This window comes from Miniopterus natalensis, chromosome 10, assembly GCF_054644295.1.
Source record: "Miniopterus natalensis isolate mMinNat1 chromosome 10, mMinNat1.hap1, whole genome shotgun sequence".
NCBI classification, from domain to species: domain Eukaryota; kingdom Metazoa; phylum Chordata; class Mammalia; order Chiroptera; family Miniopteridae; genus Miniopterus; species Miniopterus natalensis.
Genome location: NC_142090.1, coordinates 61181461 through 61201845, shown reverse-complemented (window position 1 = coordinate 61201845; position 20385 = coordinate 61181461). Strand labels below are relative to the sequence as shown.

General features: G+C 41.6%; 1 protein-coding gene across 1 annotated transcript in view; it reads right to left on the bottom strand.

Moving 5' to 3' along the window:
* Positions 1-313: 313 nt before the first annotated feature.
* The window catches only part of ASB4 (ankyrin repeat and SOCS box containing 4), a 52201-nt gene continuing 32129 nt past the window's right edge, over positions 314-20385 (bottom strand). Inside the window, exons 3-5 of the mRNA XM_016218792.2 lie at positions 11130-11620; positions 2097-2210; positions 314-700 (exon numbers count right to left, since the gene is read on the bottom strand). Of these exons, the coding sequence (XP_016074278.1) occupies positions 512-700; positions 2097-2210; positions 11130-11620 (794 nt within the window). The 3' untranslated portion in view covers positions 314-511. The remainder of the gene's footprint in view (positions 701-2096; positions 2211-11129; positions 11621-20385) is intronic.

Here is a 20385-nt window from a genome sequence, read left to right as displayed (position 1 = left end):
TTGAGGAGCTCGGTGTGGGGATAGGAGTTTGCATAACTAGGAACAGTCCTTTCTGCTAAGTGGGAATGGGGGAAGCCACCAAGATTAAGAGGCCGATCGCAAAGCCTGCTATTCTGCCCAATGAATGGTAATGTAAACTTATCACTGATAAGGGAGATTGGTTGTAAAAAAAAAACCTCTGGGTCCCGTTTCAAATGAGATAATATAGGAAAATTTTTATAAAAATATATCAGGCACCTAGTGAGAGTACCTCTACATGTTAGTTACTATTTTTATGTCTGTATGTTCTGGATACATTCTTGTCTTTGAGAATGCCTCAGCTTTGCTTCTGGTATACTTCCCCTCACCACGAAACCCTAGGATTAATGATATGACATCCTGTTCGTAAAGTGTTCTGAAATCCCTGAAGTGTTATAATCAACCCAAGTACCATTTTATTTTTATGTAAACTGTGTTCTACCCGGTGAGTCCACTTAAATATCTGGGATTGGGAATCTCTGTCTCATAAGACTTAATAAATGATTCCCTCTGGCTCTAAAAGCAAGTACTTTTTCAATGACAATGGGAGGGAAAGCAGAGGAATTACTCTGTGACATCTGTTGTGTAACACTCTTCGAATGGCGCATCTCGATAAATGCATGAGAGTCCTTGGAGAGTTACTGCACACGGTGAAGAGAGAGTGGTAAAAATCCCAGTATCTCTGCAAAGGAAGGAAATACAGGCTACAGTCAGAAAAGCCCCACAGTTGACATCCATAGAAATCAGCAATGATGAATTTAGGCCTGACTTTATACATAATGGCAGCTTTCTAGGGTCTCAGATAGTAAGACAAAATTAAACTTGAAATTGAGATGGGGAACTGAGGGGTTGGTATATAAGGAGATAAGAGAGAGGAGGGGGTGTAATATTCTACACTACAGTTCAGAACCCAGGGAATGGAATAAAATACACTCATGTGAACTGCCTGGACCAGCGTAAACCAAAATAGCAATTTTAAATTAATCTAAATACTATTGTCAACTCTTTACTTGTCTTGTGTGACCCATACATTTAGATATTTTATCAATGAATGAGGCTGAGTCAGATTAAATAACCTTTAAGAGGTAACATAGCTAATAAGTAGCAGAAGAAGACTGCACCTAAGCCATTGGCCTCCAATCCTAGTATGCTTTGCACTCTGTACCTGATACCTCGCCACAGGTATAGATAGCCTGTGACTGCTAAAAGCCAGAACAGAAGGCTCGAGGGAAGAACTGGCTTACAACGGCAGCGAAGTCCATAGGTAGAGTGAGGACTCAGCTTTGCTAATTACTTTTTTGTATGATCCATCACCGAATTTTAATACAGTTCACCCTTGAACAACAGGGGGTTAGAGGTGCTGACCCCCTGTGCAGTCTCAAGTTCACATATCACTTTTGTTTCCCCCCAAACTTAACTACTTATAGTCTACTAATGACCTGAAGCTTTACTGATAACAGTCGATTAACACATATTTGGTATGTTATATGTATTGCATACTGAATTCTTACAATAAAGTCATCTAGAGAAAAGGCAATGTTATTAAAGAAACCATAAAGAAGAGAAAATACACTTATCAATACCATAAGTTTACATGGTCTATTTATAAGATGAAAAAAAATCGTGTATAAATGTACCCATATAGTTCAAACCCATGTTGTTCAAGGGTCAACTATACTCAGTTTTCTGCCTACTAGCAGCTTCAGGATATTTTAAAGTGAATAAAATTATCTACATGAAACACTTTAGTCTTCCGGTAAAAATACTCTATGAGCAATCCCTAGTATTATTATTGTTTAATTCACCAAAATTGATGGGAAGAAAGTAAAGCTGCCACCTTTATATAATTGTTCAACTTGCCCTTAAATGGACAAATCTCCCAAGACACTCCCAAGTGCTATGTACTTGATGCATATACACTTCCACGCATACATTTTATAACATTTTGTCTCACATTTGAGGAAGTCTTAAAAGCATCCTCAAAACCTTTTTTTTTTTAAATTAGAGTTTTCTGCACTTCCATTGTAGTCTGGAAGTACTTTATACTGAAAACCAGAGGAAGTGAATTGATTCTTTACCTCCAAGTCATCATCAGGGATAGCCCGTTTCCACTTTACGTTCCACCTGATGTGTTCATAGGCATTGACTACAACTTCGATTGCTTTGGGACAAGAATGGCAAGCCTGTATTACCTGCAGAGGAGGCACAGAGGTTCATTTATTTAATGCTCATATATGATTCATTCATTCCACTTACAGAGCCATCATAAATTTATTGATCTATTGGGGTCCCTCGAGCCCTGAAATGCTTTATTTAAAAAAAAAAAAAAGTTTGTATTGATTTCCCAGAGAGTGTAAGGGAAAGGGAGAGATACATTGATGTGAGAGAAGCCCGAAACCTGGGCATATGCCCTGACCGTGAATCAAACCAGCAACCTTCCGGTGCACAAGACAAGCCACACCAGCTGGGGCCTGAAATGCTTTTGAGAAGTCTCATGCCTTTGAGTGCTCACACACACTGCCAGCCCCCATGGCGGGTGGGAGGATTAATAAAATCAGACAAATTTCCTTCACCATTCAGGAGTAAGTGAAAAAGAAGTTCTAACAAGACAGGAGCTTGATGAAATGCATGCCCTGCCCTTCGCCCTCACACCTCCCAACAGCTCTGCGTCCACCAGACCTCCTGCTTCTTTCTGCCGAGATGGCCCTGTCTCTAGAAGTCCTTTGGGGTGTGGTCTATTTTCATTTCAAAGTGACCCAGCTGGCTTTTCAAGGTGACCCACAACTGGTCCACAGGGAACCTGTACCTCTGTCCCATCATCATCAACAAAAGCACTCATGACTCCCAATTTCGTCACCTTTTCTTCCTTTGCCACCAGACAGGCAGCTTCTGCCACAGACTTGCTCCTTTACATTTTCTCATCATGAGTTGCACATCAACTCCATTTCCCCCTTGAAACTTCAGAGAACATACCGAACTATCTGCGGAGTTCCCTGAAAACCTCTCTCACTGGACATAAGATGAGAAGGAAGCCCCAAAACCCTACCATTAGAAGGAAGGCATGCATCTGCACTTACTTTCTTCAAAGAAATGTTCTTCCTAATTCCCTGGTCCTTCTCAACCTCAACCTATTGTCACTGGGCAGAAGGTCACAAAACTGGCTTTCTCTGTCTCATTTACCATTCCTTCATATGTGGTCCAGCATTGCATTTTTCAAAGTGGTGGTGGGTACCTAATGTCCTGGGTCCCTGGGCAAAACTGAGACAGAAAGATTATCATTTTAATACTGATTTAAGTGTGTGTGCGCGTGTGTGTGTCCGAGTCACCTGATTGGAGGTCAACCCGAATGGAGGGCCAATGTCAGAGCGCTAAAGATAAGAGCAGGTAAGGTGGAGCCAGCTGCCAGTACACCTGGAATGCTAGTCTGAAGAGCTAGGGATTGTCTTAACAGGCAATAGGAGACTATTACATATTCTTAACAAAAAAGGGTTATAGTGAATCAATTAATTGCATTAGGAAGCCTTCTTGGGCACTGTATTTAGCACTATGACACTAATTCTGAAAAGTTTATGACCTGCTTTTTGTCCTCAAGGAGTTTACAACCTAGATGAAGAGAAAATACATAGATATTTGAAGTTGGAGAGCAATTTAGGCCAGTAAATAATAAGGGACTACCATAAAGATCATCAAGTGTCTCTTGAGCACCATGTGCAAAAGCACAGAGGAGAAAACAAGACTTTCAGTGCAGAGAGCAGTGAAGAGGCTGAACGGGATGCACCCAGTGGCTTCTCAGCTGGCCTCACTGTCAATCATGAGAACCAAGGGTAAGTGAAGCTTGAGAAAGAATAGTGGGGTTTAATGACTAATCAGATATGGGGAATAAATAATGCAACTTTATAGCTTGAGATCAAGGACAAACAGGAGTGCCACTGATTGAAATGAGTACATTGGAAGGGCAGACTAATTTGGAGATGGGCAGATTAATGAGCAGGATATTTCAAATGCAGTATCTTAGTGGCAGTCAAAAATTGCAGGATATATGCTCCAATGGCAGGCCAAGGTGAAAACGGAGATTTGTGCACCATCAAAGAATGTGCTGGCTAAAGCTATGAGGCTCAATAGTACTCTAAGTGGGTATAAATGGTAAAGATAGAGGACCAAGGTATGAGGAATGTGCAGCTACCAACAGGTCACTGAGTGTATGGTTGGGAAGAAACATGCAGTAACATCATTATATAGTGTTTCCACCATACAGACACAATATGTTTAAATAACATAAACAGCATAGATATGTAGAGTAAAATAATTAGGAGGTAAAGGGTTTTGAATATTTATTACCTTTGTTTTTAGTATACTTTATTTGTTGGTTTGTCTGATTTAATTTTGCACAATGGTTGTGTCTAACAATAAGCTCAGAAAATATAACAATTAGCTCTCGTGAGCTACTGTGAACCAATGCCAGCACATGACTGCTTTCAGTTGTCCCTGTCTTTAAGAAGCACAGTCATAAATCCTTGTAGATTAAATGTATATATTGAAGCCCCAAACCAGTGAAGGCACCAGATTCATCCTGTCCAGTGGCTGTGTCCAAATAAGCACAACATAAATATTTGTTTAATGAGCAGATCCATTCACATACATATTCTGGGCACAATGCACAAAGCTAAGCTGCTGACAAATGAAGAGTAATCTTATATCATCAAACCATATGGGGGTAAGCAGGTGGGCTGGAGCCAGAGATCCACTGCTGTGGGACTTCTAAAGAGTCAGCATTTTTGAGTCTACAGAAGGTGTAACTCGAAGGATTGCTATCTGAGTACGTGGCTGTCAAGGTAGGCAGGTAATTTTCCAGGACCTTGGTCTTAGAAAATTGAGACAAATGGGGATGATCTTTTTTCTGTAGCTGAGGTGAGGATGGCATATATATAGCTCTATGCAAAAGAGACAGAGAAAACATGAAGCTGACTAATTGCTTTAAACACTAGTTATAAACTACCATAATAGTATCATAGAGTGTTAAGGTTGCAAGGGGCCCTAGAGATTATCTAATCCCCCTAATTTGGAAATATGGAAATTGAAACCCAAAGAGGTCCACAGTAAGAGGAAGCATGGTCTTGGGTTTTCTTTATCTGAATTCATTGCTCTTTCAAATATATTCTCATGATCTTATTTTAATCCTTAGGTGATGACTGGTGAAATAAATGGTTTTAGGACACAAATCCCATTACAGAGGCATTTTAAAACAAGAAACACTCTCTTCCATAATTATTTTAGGTTAAATCTTGTTGAAATTTCAAAAGCATTCCCTTACAAATACAAAGATGTTGCTAATCACATGAAAATAGCATCCCTCCAGCCCTCCATACACTTTCTTCTCTAACGACCTCTAGATACCTCCTTTCTGGAAAGATAAGTCACAATGAGAAGCATGTTGGTAATCACTTGATTAACCCAAAATAAATATTTAAATTTAAAAGTTATCAGTACAAGGATGATAGTTGAAATTAATCCAAGGCCTGAATCAAGAATATACTTATACTGGACTTATAAAAACAAAACAGCATGAAGAAGTCAGAAAGCACATGGTTTAGGTTTAGTTGTCTACTCAGAAAACTGACCTCTATGCTCTGCATAAATTTCCAGGCCACTCTCATTCTTCATGGAAGCCGCACTGGATATATTTAAAGACCCAGTGTCCACATGCCCAACACAGGTACTCTGACCCTAGGTATTCCTCACTTCTCCCTTCTTGCCAACACTGAGGACACAGAAGAGACATGGATAAAAGTTACTCTCCTCTTACATCATAGTACCTACTTCTCAACTTGGGTTTCCAGATTTAGCAAATAATAATAGTAAAGGTTGTCCATTAAATCTGAATTTCAGATAGACAACAAATAATTTTTTATTATAAGTATGTCCCAAATATCACATGGTACATATTTATATTAAAAATTACTTATAATTTATCTGAAACTCAGATTTAACTTAGCACCCTGTATTTTATCTGGCAACCTGTTCCCAGCAGCTATTCAGAACGTGTCCCGACTAAGTTATGGATACAGGAACGTACTTCATTCACAGGTTAGGAGCCTAACTTCACACATTTGGTGCTTCAATTTGCACCTGGCCTACTCCCATATATCACTTCTCGCTTTTCATTAAGGTAAAAAAAAAAAAAAATCAAGTAGTTCTTAACCTGCAGTCTTTAGATACACAGAGTCCAAAGCTCCCACTGCTGTCATTAGGTTTTGCTAACGCTGAGGACTAAGTTTTCTGCTGACAGGTCTTACAGCAAGAAAGGCTCCTTTGGCCTCACACCTTTCAGCTACCTTCACCGGCACGTTAGGCTTCTTCCAGAACTAAGACAGCTGGACACACCTTCTTCAGGCCTCGGTAATTATTTCACAAAGCAATAACAACAAAAAAGAGCCCTGAGAGGCAGCAAACTCTAAATCCTCACTAGATGCTGACTGCTGGGAACCCTGGCCATCACCTGAGAAAGGACTGGTACGGGGTTAGAAGGGAGAAGCTTCTGCTGACTCTTTCCAATCTGGGAAACAGAAGATGCCCAACGAACTTCACCTTCTGTGTGTCTCTGGTGTCTCTACTCTTCCTTCTTGGAAGAACAACTTATCAAAAAAGCTCTTTCTACAGCGGTGGCAACTGGAGAGGATTTTAGATACATTACGTCATCATCTGACGCCTAAACGCACAGGTTACAGAACAGATTCAAGATAAATCTCCTTGCCACCCCTCCACCGCAAGTGGCCCCTCTGAAGCCACTTCAGCAGAAAAATTCTAAAGCTGCTTCTGCCCTTTGATATTAATATGTTTGTGTGTATCTCGGGCTTCATACACAGCATTGTTCAATGGCAGAAATCATCCTCACCTCCCCCAAGCCCTCACATGCCTTTCCCTCCCCTAGAAAAATGCCTTTCTTGCCCTAGGAGAAAACCCAATCTTGGCTCCCTGGGGTGCCACTGCTTTCTGAATTATGCTGAGAGAGAAAAAAAATCCAATGTCCTTTTGTACCCTGAAAAGCAATTGCAGACCATATTATTCTTTTCCCCCCCTTATGTTATTTATACATTGGCTTTCAGTGAAATGCACCCTCTACAAAGTGTTTTGTATTTGGAAGACAACATCTTCAGCTCTGACCTTGTTCCTTGTAAATAAGGAAACCGAATTCCCCATCCACGAGAGAACAAATCACTATATCTTCTGGATAAATGAGTCAGTCATTTCCTTGTCCTAAAGATGACTTTCTCTGTGGAAAGTCGGGCTGCGGAGCAGTTGTTCTAAATCATTGTGAAGCATCTGCATAGTAAACTGAATAGTGTTTCTTCAGTCTTCCTTTGGAAGGCGGCCAGTTCTCTTCCGCTGCTGGGTAGCTGCAAAATGTTTTATAATACCAGTCATCCACCAGTGGCCAACTCTATCAGAAACCTCTTTAGCATACACTGAAAAGTGGATATTTTTACCTTCATTTCTTCAGATGAGAACATTGGGATCAAATAGATTGAGAAACTCCTTCAAAAATCATACAGCAAGTCAAGGCCAAGCCAGGACTCACACTTGTGGTTGCTAAGCCGCCGCTCCTAACACTCCTCTTGTCCCCTCTCAGAGCTGCTGCTGTGACGAGGACCTGGGGGCCTTCCTCACATCTGCCAGACTTCTTCCCGGAGAAGAGAAACTCTCCCTAATCTGGCTCTTCAAGGGGAACGAGGAGAGGGTCTTTCAGTTACTTTCGCAGAGACTTGTTCCATCCGCAGTCAACCAGCAGTGAGTTTCGGGATAAAGCTCAACATTTAGTCTCTAGACCGTCTCACGCATTGTCTCTCCCAGCTGGGCAGGTCCCTGTGGGTCAGCCAAACCCAGGAGCACTGTTTCCAGCACTCAGCAGACATGTAGCAACAATAGGCACAGCCATCATTTGCTGCTCCCTTCAACATCAGCTCCACCTGCCCTGTTTCTATCTCAGGAAATGGCTCCTTGGTTTCTTCTCTTCCTTGGGCAAACATCCTTGAAGCTGTCCTTGACTCCTCTTTTTCTGACAGCCCACAAATAATTAATCAGCAAAGCTCACGGACTCCCTCTTCAAAACATGCCCCGGATCTGACCACTTCTTACCACGTGCCCTAGAGTCTAAACCACCCTTATCTCTTTCCTAGATTATTGCAATAGCTTTGCCCCCCTAGAGTTATTCTCCAACAGGCTGTCAAGAGGATCCTTATGGAATATAAATCAGACTATAAACTCAAAATCTTTCAGTGACTTCCTCTCTCATTCAGAGTAAACAACCAAGGACATACCCATGGCCTACAAGGCCACATATGCGGTCTGTAAACCACCCCCGTATACGCCTCTCCACTTCTCTTCCTCCTTACTCACGCCACTCCAGCCACTCCGGCTTCCCGCTCCTCCTCAAGCATGCTTAGCTGGCGGCTGCCTCAGGATCTTTGCACCTGCTTTTGCTTATACCTGGGATGCTATTCCTCCAGGCGAGGTATTCACATGACTTGTTCCTCCACATCCTTATTTTCTCTAATTACCTTTGTAAACAGCACATATACAAACACCCCACCTCGCTCCCCAAAAAAGGCATTCTCTTATTTTATATTGCTTTACTTTTCTCCACAGCACCGAACAGATCAGAGTATATTTATTTGTTGTTGTTTTTTCCTATCTCCCACTAAAGAGTGTATTCTATGAAGGCCTTTTTTTGTTGTTGTTACCCTTGTTCATTGCTCTATCTCTAGCTCCTAGAACAGTGCCTGGCACATAGTTCAGTAAATATCTGTTAAAATAAATATATGAATGAACTTAACCACTTATTCTCTGTGACTTTCGGAAAATATCTCAATGCTAGTACCTTTTAAAAGAAGATAATGCCAGTGCCTATCTCAGAGGTTATTATAAAAATAAAATAAAATCTGTGCCCTGCCAGGCGTGGCTCAGCAGTTGAGTGCTGACCTGGGAACCAGGCGATCGGGGTTCGATTCCTGGTCAGGGCACATGCCCGGGTTGCAGGCTCGATCAATGACTCTCTCATCATTGATGTTTCTATCTCTCTCTCTCCCTCTCCTTTCTTCTCTCTGAAATCAATAAAGATATATTTAAAAATAAATAAATAAATAATAAATAAAAATAAAATAAAATCTGTATAAAGCCTATTTAGAACTTAACAAAGAACATTATTGTAACATTATTATTTATTTTTGTTTTCTTCATTATAATCATTTGGAATTCTCTATAAAAAATTTATAAAGTTCCAGAACATTATGAGTATTATATATAATGCTAACAGGAAATGACTTAATTGTCTATTAAAATACTGGCAACCAAGAAAAAATCCCTTATGAGATCACAAAATTCACTGACGTCATATCTACATCTGAACATCCCCTGGTTGTCCATCTGGAATTTTCCCTGACTGAGTGCACTCCCCTTAAATTCTTTAGTAGAATCTTTCTTCCAACTAAGCCTCATAGTGCTAGACTTTCGATCAGTTTCTGATATTTTACCAAGGAAGGCAGAACTGGCTGTGAACTTAGGAAAACTGTTGACTAGCTTTCTGTGGCCCTACATTATTTAATTGGTTTATACCTGAAACTCCTCTGCTTCTTGTTAATTAATTTTTTAGAATGAGTGAGATCCTAGGAATGGGGCCATGTGAATTTATTTTAAGGTGAAATGCATTTTAGTTTCCAAATTAATTATCATCATCAACCCATCAACCTAATTCCTCTGTCATTTACTACGGCATATTAAAATGATCTCTTTATGTGTTTGTGTCTCCCACTAGATTCTAAGCTACGTGAAAGTAAGTACCAGGTTTTAGTCATATCCGCATTGTTAGCATCTGGTCCCTGCTAACCCATTAGGGATTATCAATAAATACTGTTAAAAATAAAGGCTATGCAGTATGATATTACAAGAAGAGACACTAGCACCAAGCGATGTAAGGTTGAATCCTGGCACTGCCGCGGTGTGAGATCAAGCAACTTGCTTAACTACTCTGTGCCTCAGTTCCCTCCTTTATAGAATAAGGATAATAACATTATTGATCTCATAGGATTGCTATAAGAATTAAATTTAGAAATTCAAAATGCTTATAACAGTGTGCTTAACAAATAAATTCATTATATATAATAAACACAATTATCAGTACTCAATAAACATCAGCTTTCGCTAAAGAGAAAATTGAGTGACCGGGTCATGTCACCTGATTTCAAGGCAGGCTCGGTCATCTTCAGCTGAGACATTCTGCTGGAGAGACGGCAAGTGCCTGCCTGCCCGACACCACTCGCCTCTCTGCAGACCCAAAGCGGCCTCCTGATCTCCCGCAACTTGGCCCCTCCGGAAGCCACGGCCGGTTCACTGGTGCTCACCCAGGACGTGGAAGATCACCTGCCGCCCTGCGATCAGGCCCTGATCGCAAACACACTTGGCCCAGGACGAGGCAGCTCGAGCGGGAAGCGTCCGGGGAAGGTCAGGGAGAGGATGGGAAGCGGTTAACCCAAAGACCCAAGCCTCGGGCTGGAGTCACTTGGAGGGACGCAGGGAAGGTCAGGGAGAGGATGGGACGCGGTTAACCCGAAGACCCAAGCCTCCGGCCGGAGTCACTGGGAGGGACGCAGGGAAGGTCAGGGAGAGGATGGGACGCGGTTAACCCGAAGACCCAAGCCTCGGGCTGGAGTCACTGGGAGGGACGCAGGGAAGGTCAGGGAGAGGATGGGAAGCGGTTAACCCAAAGACCCAAGCCTCCAGCTGGAGTCACTGGGAGGGACGCAGGGAAGGTCAGGGAGAGGATGGGACGCGGTTAACCCGAAGACCCAAGCCTCGGGCTGGAGTCACTGGGAGGGACGCAGGGAAGGTCAGGGAGAGGATGGGAAGCGGTTAACCCAAAGACCCAAGCCTCCAGCTGGAGTCACTGGGAGGGACGCAGGGAAGGTCAGGGAGAGGATGGGACGCGGTTAACCCGAAGACCCAAGCCTCCGGCCGGAGTCACTGGGAGGGACGCAGGGAAGGTCAGGGAGAGGATGGGACGCAGTTAACCCGAAGACCCAAGCCTCGGGCTGGAGTCACTGGGAGGGACGCCGCCTCACCTTATGGAACTGGGGGGGGTAGATGCGGGCGGCCCCGTGGTTGAGCAGGAGCTGGTAGCAGACCTCGGGCTGGGCGGCGGGCCGCACGGAGGTGACCTTGAGCACGTACTGGATGGCGGCACAGCCGTTGATGTCCATGAGGTTGGCCTCGGCGCCCGCTTCCAGCATCATGTGCATGAGCACGTGGTCGCAGTTCCAGGCCGCCTTGTGCAGCGGCGACTTGAAGTCGTCGTCCCTGGCGTTGACCTCGGCGCGGGAGTCGAGCAGCAGGCGGCAGAGCAGGTGGTGCTCGCGGCTGTACTCCTGCTCCTTGAAGCGCAGCGCCCAGTAGGTGGCCACGGCCAGCGGCGTCTCCATGCGCGCGTTCACGCTGTCCACGAGCGCGCCGTGCGCCACGTAGAAGGCCGCCAGCTCCCACAGGCCGAAGTGCGCCGCCGTGTGCAGCGGCGTCTCCTCGTCCTGGTTGTTGGTCTTCATGTTCACGTTGGCCCCTAGGGGGAGAGCGCGGAACCAGGTGTTTATTTATATTTATTATTATTATTTTTAAATATGTCTTTATTGATTTCAGAGAGAGGGAGGGAGAGGGAGAGACAGAAACATCCATGATGAGAGAGTCATTGATCAGCTGCCTCCTGCACCCCCACTGGGGATCGAACCCGCAACCCGGGCATGTGCCCTGCCCGGGAATTGAACCCCGATCTCTCGGATCCTGGGGGGATGCTCTACCACTGAGCCACGCCGGGCCAAGCGCCCGGTGTTTAAACTTATTTTTACATTATACCGGAGGACTCGCTGCTTCCCCTTTAACCTGACTGCGGCGCAATTGCCCGCTCTGTCCCAGTTCTCTCGCTGGGCCCCCGCTGCAGCCGCTCCCTTGAAACAACAGCGCCACCTCCTGGACGCCCAGCGAGGCGCTGGGCGGGGGCGGGGTAGGCTGCGGGGGGAGCGGAGAATGAAGGGCTTCAGGCTGCGCGTGGATCTCGGTTCTTTCCCTTAGGTAGGTTGGGAAATACGAAATGGTTCCCGCAAGGAAGAGCTTTTATCAACAAAGTAGCAAATGTCACCGAAAAGAAAGCTTATATCGCCATCTTCGAAGCGCGTACAAGTTGCTTTACGAATCATCAGTTTCTCTGCATGTTTCACAAAATCGTGTTTTTCTTCTTTCAGAGCAGAAAAGCCTGAAAAGTTTGGTCCGGGAAAACTTGAGTGGTGTGAGTGTGGCCCAGCCCCCCAGCCCTCCGACTGAAGACGGACCCACAGACAGTCCTAAAGCCGCCCAGGTCTGTGAGGCTCCCTGGGAACACGCCTGGGGGAAAAACAAAACCCACAATCACTTTGACCTCCAAACTAGCCTGAAGGTCATGTTTTTCAATGAAAGCCGTGGAAGCCGGTATAATGGGAACACCCACTGAAAGAAAGACGGTGATTTAGAGACTGTAGCATCTTCGATTTATGGCTAACAACAGCTGTTGGATATACAAATTTTTAGTACTTGGAAAGCTCCTTAGGAATTATTTAATGCAACCCACTTATGTAGCAGGCCAGGAAACTGAAGCGAACTTTATTTTTCTGGTAGGAAATGTTCAGTACTAGAATGGTCAGCTTGAGAAGCTGAAATTTTCCTTCTTTGCCTAATTTAATGGGGTGAACCAAATGATCCCTAGTGGGCCTACTCTATTATCGATTCTATTGGAAATTTATATAGCTACTTCAAGCATAAATCTGGAGATACTTAATATATTATTATTATTACTATGCTGGCAACAAATATTTATTAAGCACTTACTGTGTGCAACATTCTGAGCTAAATGCTTTTCATCTCTTGCCTCACCGAATCTTCCTAGTATTCCTCTGCAGTAGGTGCAAATTTTACCCTAATTTTACAGCTGAAGAAATTCATACTTAGAGAGGCTAATAATCACACCAGCTAAGAACTAAGAGGTTGGAAAGCAGACAGCCTGGCTTCAAAATCTCTTACCACGGTGCTATTCTTTCCATTTCATTACTTTTCTAGAAGAAAATTTGTCTGGACTTTTATTTGGTATTTGAAAACTTGCAAGTAGTATGGAAATCATGCTGCATTTTATTAATTTAAAAAAATCTCTTCTTCATGTTTTGCTCCTTTCTGCCCCTCTTTATAGCATCTTCTGATCATATGGAACATATCTGAGAAAGGAAGCACTCCCACAGGCGTGCCCAGTGTCCGGTACAACATCACACCCCAGTGAGGTTTCGGAGAGCACACTGCTCTGTACACTGAGGCCGTCAGCCTGCTAACTCGCAGGACGCAGAATCCTAACCAAAGATTGTCACTCACGGGGCCCTCTGTGTTCATCGGTATTCTGCCCAGAGAAGCCTTGGGCAGACCTCCTTTCGGGTCAGCCCTTCTTTTCTCTGCAGTGCAGTGCGATGAATGAGAATGTCTTCCCAGAAGCCGCATTCACGGTCACTTCACACGCTGGAGCGTTTCCAGGAAGGAAGGGAATCCAAGGGTCAGGGTGAAAATTTTACAGGCCAAGTCAGAACAAACCACATTCTTTATTTTTAAATGTACTTGGACATGTACAACTGATCCTTGACCTCTTGGTACAACTAGACAGTCTGCGCAGTCTCCCCTTCTGAATAGATCCTTATTTTTATACTTCTGAATTGTGTATTTGAGTGCCTTTATATTTCCAGGGAATATATAAAGTAGGATCATTTGACCACTTTCTAGTTTTAGATGCTGTGGTTTATTCAAGAAATTAGAGACTGTAAACATCAATTCTTGGGAATTTTTAAAAAATGATTTTGTTACTGCAGAAAGACAATGTATGAATGTCCTAGAGCTGGGGTAACAAAGCAGCACACACTAGGTGGCTCAAAACAACACAAATTTATTCCTAGTTCTGGAGACTAGGAGTTGGAAATTAAGGTGTGGGCAGGGTTGGCTCCTTCCGAGGGCTTTAAGGGACAGTCTGTCTCATGCCTTCTCCTAGCTGGTGGTGATGGCAGGCAATCTTTGGTGTTCTAGTTGTTCCCTACCCCTGTCAGCATTTGGTATTTTTGGTCTATTTAATTTTAGTCGATCTGGTGGGTATGTAGTAACATCTCTTTGTGTTTGAATGTTTGTTTTTCTAGTTAACAATTCTGTTAGCCATATTTTAATATTTTTATTGACCAACATTGCCTTTTGTTTGCTATTATAAGCATTTCCATGTTGTTATATAATCATTTTAAATGTCATTTAAAAATAACTATGTAATATTCCATAGTGTGAGTTTACCTTACTGTTGGGTGTAAAGATTTTTTTCTAAAGTTTTGCTCTTATGACTAATGCTACAATTAATAAACTTGCGTGTAAATTTCAAGATTATTTCCTTGGTATAAGTTCCCCCCAAAATAGAATCATTAAGCTGAACTATCTGAACTATTGTAAGGGCCTTTATGAATAACTGCCAAATGTTATATTTATATCTCTCTCATCGATATGGAAGAATGCTATTTCACTCACCAGCGTGTTGCTATATATATATTTTTAAATGTTGCTTGTTTAGAAGTAAAAAAGGGTCTCTTTTTTAAAAATTTGAATTCATTTCATTATTAGAGTTTGAATACTTTCTCTGTAATTATTAACAAGTGGTATTTCTTCTTTGGCTAAATATCCAATTTTTTGTCCTTTTATACATTGAAGGCTTTCTGTTTTGTTTACATATATATGAGCCCTTCATTAAATTAAAATGCAATCCCATGCTTTCATAATTGTTATAAAATTTTAAACCAGTTTATTTGGACTTTCTTAAGATGTTAAATTTAGATAGTCAAATTTAAACAAGTTTTTTTTTTTAGATACTAGAATCCACTCCTCTCAGAGGTTCCAAAACTATCTAGATTAATTATAATTTAGCTTTATGCAGATTTTTTAAATGTTTAATATGAATTGGATTTATCTGGAACTTATTTTGGTGTAGACATCAACTTCGGAAGAAATGACATTTTTACAATACAGAGTCTTTCCAGCCAAAAACATGGTTTCTTTCTCTAAAAGGTTTTTTTGTTTTTACATTATATAAATTACACACACACACACACACACACACACACACCAATTTTCTGCAGTAATTTTTATTCTAGAGGAGCAGGGTAGATTATTTCTGAGGCAAAGTAATGTTTAATGGGAGAAAGCATTTCATGAACCTTTTAATTTATGAAAGATGGTTCCAGAAGTAGTCCGGAATGGTAGCAAATGAGGCTGATAAAAATTTTAAGTTCCACTGCTTGATAAAAAACAAGGACTTTTCAGATTTCATCTGTGGGCAGAGGAGACATGGATTTGTGTGCACCAAGAATGGGACAAAGAGGGGAGATAGGATAAGAATTTGAACAGAAAGTGGGGGCTGGCCATGGGAAAGGTACCTGGCCAGTGAGGCCAGGCCCAAGGGCGAAGATAATCCTGAAGCCAGGATTCCTGAGCGACACAGAGCCAGACAGCGCTGCGCCCCCGCACTGTGTCACTGTCTCCTTTCATTGTCCCCCAGTAGAGAATAATACCACGGATCCTGGCTGTGAGACCTTACATTTTCTTATTTCTTTCCAAAGAAAATGAAACTGCCCCCAGTGCCTGTGGTTAGGTTGGTGGATCGTGGCTCCCTCTGCTGGGCTTTGTTACTCCCCCAGGAGACGAGTTGGCCCTCAGAGCCATCCACGTTCCCCCCAAATTCTGTTACCTCCAAAACTACATGACACTGGGAGCAAGAGGAGGCCTCTGTCACAACAAAAACCGTCACCATGCTTGCCTTAGTTTCCTTTTTTCCAAGATTAAATTTTGCAGTAAAAACCCAGCCCATTTCTTCTTTCCTTCCTCCCTTTCTCCCCGGAGATAATTACTAAAGTTGATTTTTGTCATTCCCTTGTAAACTTTTGTTCTTTTGTTTCTCATATATTTATCCATAAGCAACATCTATACTATAGTTCTGTGCTCTTAAACACCGTGTGAGTGGTAGCTCGCTTTTGCAATCTCTTTTGATCAGGGACATCATGTTTGGAGAGGGGAGTGAGTTTTTGTTTGTTTGTTTCAGTTGCTGAATAGAGCTATTGCATAATTAAGCTACAGTGTAAACCTTCCTCTACTAAAGATAGTTAAGTGTGTGTTTTTTTTAGCTTTTTCGTAATAACAAATACCTTTCAAATTGTGTAGGAGTTTCTTGAGAGAGAAATAGAATTACTGGGTAGTAATGTATGAACATTTTCAACTGTATTGAATTACACTCATCAGTGCTTATATCGATTTATATGTACATCAGTACATTTCCAACACTGGACACTGTCAAGCAGATTACTGTTTGTCAATTAGATGGTGTGAAAGGGTATTTTGATTTAGCTTGCATTCCCCTGGTTACCCGTAAAGCTGGGAGTCTTCTCATATGTTTGCAGGCAACAAGATTTCCACCGGTATAAATTGTCCATTCATAGCCTCTGCCCACATTTCACTGGGGTGTTTGTGTTTTTCTTATTTTTCAGGATATAAATAAGATCATTACTGAGAAAATAATAAAAACTTTATCGAAGTCAAAAGACTTAATTTAAGTAAATGGCAAGCTTTGCTATGTTCATGGATAGGAAGATTCAATATTACAAGGATGGCAATTCTTCCTGAGTTGATCTACAAATTTAATGCAAAGAAAACATTATTTTCTCCAAATCTCCATAGAATAAAGAGCGAATCGACTTTGGAAAAAAGTGAAAGGAATGAAAAGGAAAGAAGAGATGGTGAAGAAGGGGCACTTACCCTACCAGATATCCAAGCAAACTATAATTAAAGCACTGTGGTATGGATGCACAGAGGCACAACCAGACCAATGAAATGAAATAGAGAGCCTAGAAACAAACCTAGTTACAAAAAAGCATCTGTAATGACAGATGGGGCAGCACCAATCAGCGGAGAAATAATGGACTCTTTAATAAAAATATTGGGACCAAATACTAGCAGTGTTATAAAAGCACAAATTTGAGTTCACGTGGGAGCGGGCACGTGTGTGTGTGTGTGTGTGTGTGTGTGTGTGTCTGTGTCTGTGTGTTAAATTTCAGGAAAATCAAAGGCAAGTGAAAAGCTAAATAATAAACTTCTAAAATATAGACTTATCCAGGGGATCACTTTGTAAGTTCTGTGAATGTCTAACTACGATGCTGTACACCTGAAACTAATATAATATCGAATGTCAATAGTAGTTGAAATATAAAAATAAATAAGTAAAATAAACATGTAGGAATTGGGACCGGAGGGGAATGGGCAGCCCTTCGTATTTAGTCACTGTTTACTAACTTTTAAAAAAATTTATCTTTATTGTTGAAAGTATTACAGATGCCCCCCTTTTCACCCCCAATGACCCCTTCTGCTCCACTCCCGCCCCCTCCCGGGGCCTTCCCCACACTATTGTCTGTCCATGGGCTATGCGTATATGCATGTAGGTTTATTGCATATAAACTTCCCCACCCGCTTCCCTCTGAAATACATCAGTCTGTTGCATGCTTCAGTGTCTCTGGATTTTTTTTGTTCATCGGTTTATTTTGTTCATTAGATTCCACATGTAAGTGAGATCATGTAATACTTGTCTTTCTCCGCTGGTTTATTTCGCGTAGCACAGTACTCTAAATTTTATCTGAGACTTGTGTTAGAACTGTTTGTTCCAGCCCTTTACTAGATCTAAAACATTAGGGTGCTATCTTCTTGAATCCTCTACTTCTTTGACCTCCCCTCCATCAGTTTACCTTGTTTGTAGCTCACCAGTAAACCTGAGTGTGTAGACAGTGTTGATGGTTTTCACTTCTTTGTTAGGTCTTCCAGCTATAATGTTTTTTGTTTCTCCTTTCTTTGTGCATAGCTTCCTTAAACATGCTACGTTGCAGAGCCCACCACCTCTGTTGGGGGACACGCTCTAGATTTAAATTATCCCTTGACTCAGGAATGTACCTTCTTATCTGACCTAATGCCCCAGCACAAATGTCACTGGGCATTGATTTTTCCGCAGTTCTACATATAAAGTGTTTCTTTTAAGGAATGAGTTATCTTACCACATGTTCTGGATTCTCTAGGGGTTTTACCTTTCCATTAAGCAACCTACACCTTTGGTCCCAACTGGCCCAACATGGAACATTTCACCTATTTTTGAAGTGCTCTCATCTCAAGACTGGCACTTATTCTGCAATTATTTATTCTGTTTTTATTCCATGTTAGGTACAGAGAGACATCCGCGTATAAATGATCAAGAGCCCTGCTAGCATATAACTTACATACTAGTTGAAAGACAGAAAACACACACACAAGTACATATGTGAGAAGATAATTTCAGATAGTGACAAATACAGTGAAGAAAATTAAACAGTTTGTAATGACAGTGATCATTAGGGCTGGCTCCTAAGGAACTGACCTCTGGGAGTAGCCATGAAATATCTGGAAGAAAAACATTCTAGGTGGAAAGAATAGCACGTGCAAAGGTCCAAGTGGGGGGACAAGCATGGCATGTTCAAGGAACAGAAAGAAAATGAGGGAAGGAAGATAGAGTATAAAGTAGAAGCTACACGTATGATGTTCGACCCCTTAGGCCATATAAGAAGATTGGGTTTTATTATTTCACTTAAAGCAATCTATTTGAATGTGACACTTCTTTTTCTTTCTTTTTTATGTCTTTATTGATTTCAGAGAGAGGAAGGGAGAGGGAGAGAGTTGAAACATCAGTGATGAGAGAGTCATTGATCGGCTGCCTCCTGCATGTTCCCGACTGGGGATCGAGCCTGCCACCCGGGCCTGTGCCCTGACCGGGAATCGAACCACGATCTCCTGGATCCCCAGGTCGAAGCTCAACTGCTGGGCTGAATATGACACTTCTTAAAGTTTGTAGTAAATTTTTAAGTGAGGGCACCTTTTGGCAAATTTTCTAAGAACACAAACACCTGAGGCTATTTTTATATTGTCATCCTACATTAAAAACAATATTTAAAGAGTATAGAATTCTTGGGTAATTTTCTCCACAATATTCTGTAAGTTCTACTCTTTTCTGATACTGGACATTATGAAGAAATGGAAGTCCACGATTGTTCCTTTACAAGCAATCTACTTTATATTTATTCGCTTGTTTGTATACTTTTTTTATTGTTGAAATTTGACATTTTATTTAAGATTTATCTAGGCTTATGTATTTTTAAATTTTATTTTGCAGGAACCACACCTACTCAATTCATCTCCACATGAATGTGTTTTTCTACACACACAAAAATTGTTTCTACCCTGTTTTGACATATTGGTCATATTAAAAAAAGAAAGCATGCTTTAATAATATACTGGAGACTATAAAACCTCTTTTTGCTTAGCGTTCATCACCCAACAATTATCGAGTTATGGTCATTGAAAAGAACTCTCCTCTCACGATTTTTTAAATCCTAATTCTCAACTGCATGTGTGAAAGTGTAGCCAATTACACATGGCTTCCTTTTTAACACCACCTTAAAAATGTACGCTTTTCTTAGAAAAGGCACTGAGACGGGGTGAAAAGTATTGAGTCTCCTTGGTTAGAGTGGCCCCCAATATGTGTGAGAACATAAGGAAAAGTGGATTGTTATCACTGGTTGTAATAGTAAAACTTGGAGAAGGAACTTGAATCCATTTATTAACTTGAGGTAGGAGTTTAGAGTCTTCATTAGCTCCCTGTTTTGTCAGAGATGTCTCCATTCTCAGCAGCTTAACTTCACCTGCCTCTGTTCAAAACCGCACTTGTACAGGCTTTTGTGCATGTAAAAGCACATTTGTTCAGCATTCCTTTGTGAAAATATTAATAACGTCTACTATTCTTCAAGCATTCACTCGGAGTTTTACATATATTGTCTCGCTTGTTATTAACAATAAGCATTCTTCAGAAACATCTATTATTCGAAGATTAGACATTTTATCATATTCAGGGCCTTTCATTTTCTGCGTGCTCTGGGATTGTTTCTCGGGGCTGCTGCTTTGTCAAGGATGCAATTCTGTGCAGTGTCAGGTTTGTTATTAACTGTCACCAAAGCATATTTTCAGTTGGCTGCTTTGTTCTAGTTTCAATTTTGCCCTTTCAATCTACAATCTATGGCAAATATATTGTCCTGTATCTTTCAGTCTTGTCTTAAATGAAATCTTAAATGCAATACCGTTTCCTCTAAGGCCCCATTTCTCTAATTCTCACATTCTCCTGGGTCTGGAGCTGAGAACTACCCTCTTCTAGATCAATCATGACTCTCTCACCCTTAT